The sequence below is a fragment of the Crocodylus porosus genome, unplaced genomic scaffold (assembly GCF_001723895.1).
Source record: "Crocodylus porosus isolate Cpor-Errol unplaced genomic scaffold, CroPor_comp1, whole genome shotgun sequence".
Taxonomy (NCBI): Eukaryota; Metazoa; Chordata; order Crocodylia; family Crocodylidae; genus Crocodylus; species Crocodylus porosus.
In genome coordinates this window covers 31,686,028-31,693,580 of record NW_017728949.1, presented here as the reverse complement: position 1 = coordinate 31,693,580, position 7,553 = coordinate 31,686,028, and the positions used below count along the sequence as shown (strand labels likewise).

The following is a 7,553-nucleotide window of genomic DNA, read 5'->3' as shown; positions in this document are numbered from 1 at the left end:
GGCTTAGTTGGCTAACGTATCTTCTGTAACCTAGTTGCACTCCCCTCCTCACCCCCATCCCTCTATTGTTAGTTCCTTGCTCGGGCAATTTGTATTTCCCTACAGGATTTGTCATCTTTTTTCTGGATTCCTAATCCTAAACATTTACTAATAAAAGTCAATCTGTTCCTAGCCCTTGAGCCTGCTGCCAGCTTGGGGCCGCTCTGCTTTGGCTCAAACTGCTGGTGTCGTGGATGCACATGAGACTCCAAACCAGGGAGCAGCTGACTCCACTGTGAACTACATTGGACTTTATTGCTCCGTGTTATTTGAAAGTGTAGCTACATCCCATGTATTGTTTGCACAACCTACCAGTGCTAATATTGTATGCTACCCTGTGGAAACCTTAAAAAAAACTCACAGTACCCCAGAGTGCTGTGGTGCCCTGGTTGAGAATCACTGAATTATGAAAATAATCAATTGATTCACTTGAAATAGAGTTAATTTTTAAATGACCTATGCAGAATTATGCTACACAGTGGGCACATGTACGTGTGCCTCCATGGCATTGTTGTTACTTCACCATCATTTAGTACTTTTTTTTGGAAGGTTGCAACCCTTGGGCCAGGCCAATCATGCTGGATCTTTTAGCACAAATGAAGCAGTTTTTTTAAACCCAGATTCAGGGGTCAGAAGTTCAATCCTAGCTAATGACAGACTACCATGAGTTATTTAATTATTTGTAATGTTTGGTACTACATCTGTTCCCAAGATTCTCCACCAAATTTTGTGGATTTACAGACACATTTTCCTAGGAATTCAAAATATGTTTCTCCTTTTCTTTCTGCTTGAAAAAATAATTACACAAAACACAAAACAGATGCAAGTAGGGAAACGGGGAAAATGGTAATGCACAAACTGCTGTGAAAACCCCTAAGCAAACAATCTGAAAAAAAATACACATTGAACTACATCATTATTACCCTAGCTTTTAGGACAGATACATAAGATCCCAGGATTTTAATGCAAGGCTTGCTGAAATCTCTGGGTTTCAGTGAGTCTTTCTGTTGACTGCAATGGGCATAAGACTTTTGGCTTCCTCACTTGTACTTGTCCTCTCTTGTTTATTCCAGCTTCTAACTTCATGTGAGTTATAGATTTCATGCGACAATTTCATAAACTGGATTTTCTAAATCTACATTTTTTTTGGCAAAATATGTTTCATTTAGCTTAGCATTGTGGGATCATGAACAGGAACTGAAGGAATCTATTGGAAGGTACAGAAATGAAAGTTTTGTGGAGAGCTAATTGAGATTGTTATAGAGGAACTTTTTCTGCTGGAAAATCTGATTCAATGAAATAAAAACATTCTGTCAGACCATGTCAATTCTTTCAAAAGTTTTGAAAGAAACCAGACCTTGGCAGCCCATTTGTTGCTAGGCCTAGGACCTAGGACATCCTCCCAACTCTGCAGCTGCTTGCTATTTGGCTCTTCATCTTTACTATTATATTGCTTCCTTAAGAATCTTAAGGTTTGAAGCTAAATTCCTATATTGGTGGGTGGGTATTGGCACAGGTTCATTAGCTATGGCAAGTTATAGCAGGAGAGGTGTTTCACCACCTCACCACCCACGGCTCTAATAAGAAGTAAAAGTAGAGTTGGCAAACTCCTCAGTAGTTTTAAAATGTTGCACTTTTTTTTCCTGTATGTTCAAAATCTGCTGCTGTTTACGTGAGGGCTTTTCACCAACCCTATAAATTAAGGAAGGAAACCATATTATATATTGGTGTCTGGAACCTTTATTGGTAGTGAAAAACACATGTTGGTGTAGGAGAGCTTCACTCATAATATCCTTAAATACTAGGGCTGTGACAAACAGCGCCATTTTGTTTTGACTTCTGTTTCAATGCTTTGATGGGACAGGGTTTTATTCAAGTTTCATTTAATTTCAAAACCACTGTTCTGTTTTGTTTTGTCGAAACTGTTTTGCTGTTTTGACATTTTGCCCATAGGCTATAATGAGAAGCACAAAACTACCTATAACTTTGTCATTTCTTGCCTGATTAAGATTAAATTTGCAGAAATGGTAGCCCCTTCTGAGACCCTGAAATCTGCCAAGTTTCAAGGAGATAGGTGCAGGGGTTTCAGGGAAACTGCACCTCAGGCTGCTGACAAGTAAAGCCTGTGACATGGGTGACACTGTGTGTGTGTTAAGGTGAAGCAGGGTGAAAACTGAAGGGATGGTAGCCCCTGATGAGGCCATGAGGCCTGCCCAGTTTCAAGGAAATAGGTGCCATGGTTTCTGGGAAACTGGTCCTCAGGTTGCTAACAAGCAAAACTTGTGACATGGATGACAGAAAGCAGTCCAGTTCAAACAATGTTTCCTTTTATGTTGTTTTTCCATCCTTCTCCCAGAGTACTGGGATTGGAAAGGACCTCAGGGAAGGATTACAGTCACTGGCCAGCTACACAATCGATAATGAGAGCACCCCTTCCCCCCTCCTCCCCCTTACTTTAGTTTCTGTTTCCCTGCAGGCAAGCCCAGTTTGAGCTTCGAAACTTGAAATGTTTTGAAACTTTTGAAACTTTTTGACTGCCCTTGTTTCATTCTGAGGCTGTTTCAAAACCCTTCGTTTCATTTTGATTTTGCTGTTTCTAGCTTTAAAAGAGTCAAAACAGCGTCAAACGAAACAATTGGCAAAATTTCGCACAACCCTATTAAATACCCCTGTCCAAAGTAGTCTGCCAAGGCTTCCTTCATATTTTTCTCATGACAGCTGTAGGTGTCCACAGAAGTGACTGTTTCCTCAGATGTCTGTGTGGGCTGCTCTGGCTCAATAACCCGTCCACCCTAATGCGCCTTAAATATTCTCCAGGATACATAAAATCATTACCATGTTGTGACAGCCAGCACACTATCTGGCTTTTAGATTCCACATCCATACACCAGCTACTAAGCCTTTAACAGCTCATTAAACAGCTCCTTACAGGGGTCCTATGTGCAGTTTCACCAACCAAGGCAGTAGTGGTATGCAAGGTGCTCAGTGGTGGCAGATGACGGAACAAGGAGCAATGGTCTGAAGTTGCAGGAGGTGACATTTAGGTTAGATATTAAGAAAAGCTTTCTCACTAGGAGGCTAGTAAAACACTGGATCAGGTTACCCAGAGAGGTGGTACAATCTCCATCCTTGGAGGCTTTCAAGACCCAGCTAGACAAAACTTTGACTGGGATAATCTAGTTGGGGATGGCCCTGCTTTGAGCTGGGGGTTGGATTAGATGACCTCCTGAGGTCCCTTCCAACCCTAACTTTCTTTGATTCTATGATAAGAGGTGATGCTCACCCCATTTATTTCAGTGGAAGTCACTTCCTACTCTTCATCATGGTGAACAGGCTCAAGAGTCCTTATAACCCTGATGCACATTTCCATGCCATCTACAGATGGGGATAAATTCTCTTGGAGGTCCATGCCACATAGTGTAAATGGAGAAGCAGTCCTTTTTCTTATATATTCAGATACATGGTGACTTGCATGGAGGAAAAGGCACCCAAAGTTCTGAGAGATGAGGCTTGTGCCTTCTCAGAGATTGTTTCATGATTGTCGATTGTCTGACTCCAGCCCATGAAAAAAAGCTTGCACTGAAAAACAGTCATGTGGTTGACATAGGAAAAGTTCCAGTAGAGTTGTAACAGCAAGACATGAAAGAACTATAAGAGAGCCCATGGTGGTGCTACATGCTCAGTGCCTGAAGGACACTGTTGTCATTGTTCTCTGTGCCATTGATTCTCTAGGAAGGGGTTTTTGACCTTTTTTAACAAGTGTACTCCCTCTGTCTCAAAGTTGCAGCTCATGTACCCCTTTATATTAAAATTATTTAGGGATGCTGTGCGTGTGTACCCATATGTGCAACCCCCTGCCTTACCTTAGGTAAGTCTGTGGGGGAAGGGAAAGGGCCATGGGGGTGTGTACAGATTGAGGCCCCTGTGGTGAGGGAGGGAGTGGAGCACAGACAAGGACAGGGGGTGAACAGGGCCCTGGCCAAACTGGATTGTGGGACAGTTGGAGCCTGGGTGGTTCATCCAGGGGCATGGGGGTGCTCCTGCTGCTGCACACACCCTGGCAATGGCTTGAGGGGCACATGCCCTGCTTATCTATGTGTGGGGCAGAGGCAGTTGCAGCTATGCTCTGGACTTTGAGCACCACTGCAGCTGCCCCAGGAACAATGCGACGCCATGTGCGTCCCACCACTGGGGAGGCAGGGGGTGCGGTGCAGCCCCATGGTGGCAGGCATGTGGCATCGCACCACTTCTGGGGCAGCTGCAGTGGTGTGCAAAGCCCAGTCTGCAATGGCAGCTGCCTACACCCATGCACAGATCAGGGGGGGCAGGTGCCTTCCAGGCCTCTGCCAGGGTGTGCATAGCAGTGGGAGACCCCTGGTACTCCCTACCACCTTTTTAAGTACCCCTAGGGATATGCATACCACAGTTGACAACCACTGCTCTGAACCACTGAATCAAGGGAAGTCTTGTCAATAACTTCCAACAGGCTGCTAACTGGTGGAAGTAATGGGCTCAGAGTATGAAACTGCTTGGCCTCAAACTCTCAGAGCACACTACAGTACATATTCTGAAGGTTCTGGGTAAGGACAGCCACAGGTCACACTGCTATACCTGCTCAAGTGATATCTACCTGGGGCCAAGTAACAATCATAATCTCCTTTGGAGTAATTAGGCAGAGCGGGCTATACATGTTACAATTTCTGCAAAAAAAATTCTGAAGTAAAGGCTTGTGCACCCCTTAATATTTTTAGCAACTGAGGTGCCATCTAATGCTATGAGCTAGTAGCCAAAATAATATCATAAAAGCTGACTCTCCAACCACCAGTTAAAATCAACACAGCGATAACATTGCATAACCAAATTGCATTAATAAATCTTAACAGGCTGAGATCATTGGTTGGGGCAGTATTCCATCCATCATTTTACAGTAAATGTCAAACACAGAAGTTTAATAAATTCATTAGCCATCACCCAACTCCAGTAAGTACATTTGAGTGCAAGGGCAGAAGGTCATCAGGAAGATTTCCAATTGTTAGGTGTTTTCTCTCGAACAACAGTGGCTCAAAAAATGCTATGTCTGGACTTTATTTATCTTTCAAAGCCTAAACAAATATTCTCAGAGACCCTCTAGTGCTCATTTCCAGCTGTGGAAATGAGTCAAGCTCTAACGCCAGAGATGAAGATCCTGATTTTCATTTGCATTACATTTATTTTATACTATTCACAATGTAAAAATGCGTTTAAGTGGATGCACATGTAATTCACACCCAGTTAACTGACTCTCACTGCCACTGCTTGGTGCAAAGTGGCTATAGTGTAAATAAAACTTCAGTCTAATGAACAAAATGGCACAGATTCCAGTTATGGCCCTTTTGGATGATTTGATGACTGAAAAGAGCTGTAATTCAGCTGCAAGTCAAATCACCAACGGAGAACTCCTTGGGAATACGAGAATTACAAGGGGACCCTGTGCCTTTGGGCTCCCTCATCCTTTGTATGTCAGTAGCATGTTGAAAGGAAAAAAAACCCATGGAGATAGAGGATTAGCGAAGTGGAATCTCAGAGCTTCCTGAAAGCATCTATCTCTAAGTTTCCTCTGCCTTTTCTGCGGAGCTCTCTCCAGTGTAGCAGAGAATCATTATCTGAGAGACTGGACAGGAAAAGGCAAAGCCAAGAACTCTGCATATGCAGAAGGCTGATACCCATGTATCACTTGCACACAAGCTGTCATCTCCATCTATTTTTACCAATGCAAACTCAAAAGGACATTCTTACCAGGAGACCTAGGAAAGTTATTGGGCTTTAACTCTGGGGACTTTCTGGGAAGTGCTATGTCCTGGTCATCTTGCACTGAAATAACTGAAAGGAAAAAAAAGTGATTGACTTTCAAAATATTAGTAACACTGGAACTGAGCATTTAGCTTTTGTATTGGTAACATTCTAGTCAGTACAGATCTACCACTCCTTTCAAAAATATATTACTGACCACTAATTTAGCAACACAACTCAGTCTATTATTATTAACCAGACCATCAGTCAGCCCAAAGAAGGCCCACATGGATAAGAAGAAGCCAGACAGAGGTATATGGCTCACTAAGATAGCTACTGGCCTAGATGGGAGCAGAGCCCTGACTTCTATCCTGCCTCGGGGGCAGAAACTTTCCAACTTCCAACAAATATTAAATGCAAGTTGTAGTGGGCCAGCTTCAAAAGGGGTCTGGAGAAATATGACCTGGTAGTTAGAGCACTTTGCCAGGTAGCCAGAGATAGATGTTCAAACCTTTGCTAGGTGAGAGGGGCTTAGAACCTTGGTCACCTCTTCTCTAGGCCAGTACCCTAACAACCTCAACTATTCAACTAGAAGTTGGGAAGACTGTCTTCTTCCTCACTTCCAGCAGGTATGCACACAGGACAAAATAGAATCCAAATCTGTGCCTATGTGCCAAGAGTTGCAGCTTCAAATCTGTGTCTGAGCCTTTTAAATTTATAAATTAAAATAGGATTAAGTCCTCAGTCTGTAAGTTGCAGTATGAGGTTTTGACTCTTAGCAGTAAGCCATATTTTCTTTAAATGCATTTAAGAGATAAACCAATCATTTTTAAATTACAGTTTCTAACCAAAAACAGGTACATTGCATATCTTTAATAAGTATTTACTAGAATATTTAAAAAGAAAAAATGCAAGCAAATAATTCATATATGATAGATGACAGCATCAAGATTTCTGTTATATTCACTGCCACTTAGAAGTTCCAAATGACTAGCAATACGTTTGTCTGTTTTCATTTAAATTTCTGATATCTAAATGGGGTGATTTATTTGAGTTGTCTTACATTTCTGCAAATACATCCCAAACATATATTCGTAAAACAGAAATTAAATTACAAAACAAAGAAACTTACAGCTGTCCTGGCAGGTCCTCTGGCAATCGTTTAAGGACCGAAAGTTGTTCTGATTTCCTAGGCACCCACCATACCAGAATTTTTCACACAGTCTTGAATCTTTGTTATAGAAAAACCTGGGAATATACCCTCGGCAGATTCCAGCATCTTGCTCCATGAAACAGTACGTGGGTTTTTCTGCTGAAAAGTAATAATTGATGAAGTGGATCAAAACTGTATCAAAACAGAAAGAACTTTTAAAAAGAAGTCTGTATCTTCAGGCTAGAGAAAACAGTCTGACACAAAGAAATCACGTTGGCCCAAAATAGGCAAACTGTTCCTGTTGCTTGTTCCTCTCTTGCCATGAAGATGTATGTACTTTATCTCTATGATTGGAAGCTTGAGAATGAATAGCCTCTTTAATTGTTAACCTATAGCAGAATTCTTATTAAGAATAGAATTGACTCTTCCTTTAAAATAAAGAATAGTAGCTTCATTGTATTTGTATTAATTACAAATTACTTTTTGATATCAGTGTTACCTCATTTAATGTGGGAGTTACAGACTCAAGGAGGGGTTATAAGAAAGGCAAAACAAAGAGAAAAAAATTCTAAGACTGTATCTCATCTTGCAA

General features: G+C 41.7%; 1 protein-coding gene across 1 annotated transcript in view; it reads right to left on the bottom strand.

Moving 5' to 3' along the window:
• The window catches only part of TFPI (tissue factor pathway inhibitor), a 13,972-nt gene extending 6,769 nt beyond the window's left edge, over positions 1-7,203 (bottom strand). Inside the window, exons 1-2 of the mRNA XM_019554359.1 lie at positions 6,941-7,203; positions 5,815-5,898 (exon numbers count right to left, since the gene is read on the bottom strand). Of these exons, the coding sequence (XP_019409904.1) occupies positions 5,815-5,898; positions 6,941-7,097 (241 nt within the window). The 5' untranslated portion in view covers positions 7,098-7,203. The remainder of the gene's footprint in view (positions 1-5,814; positions 5,899-6,940) is intronic.
• Between the last annotated feature and the right edge of the window lie 350 nt (positions 7,204-7,553).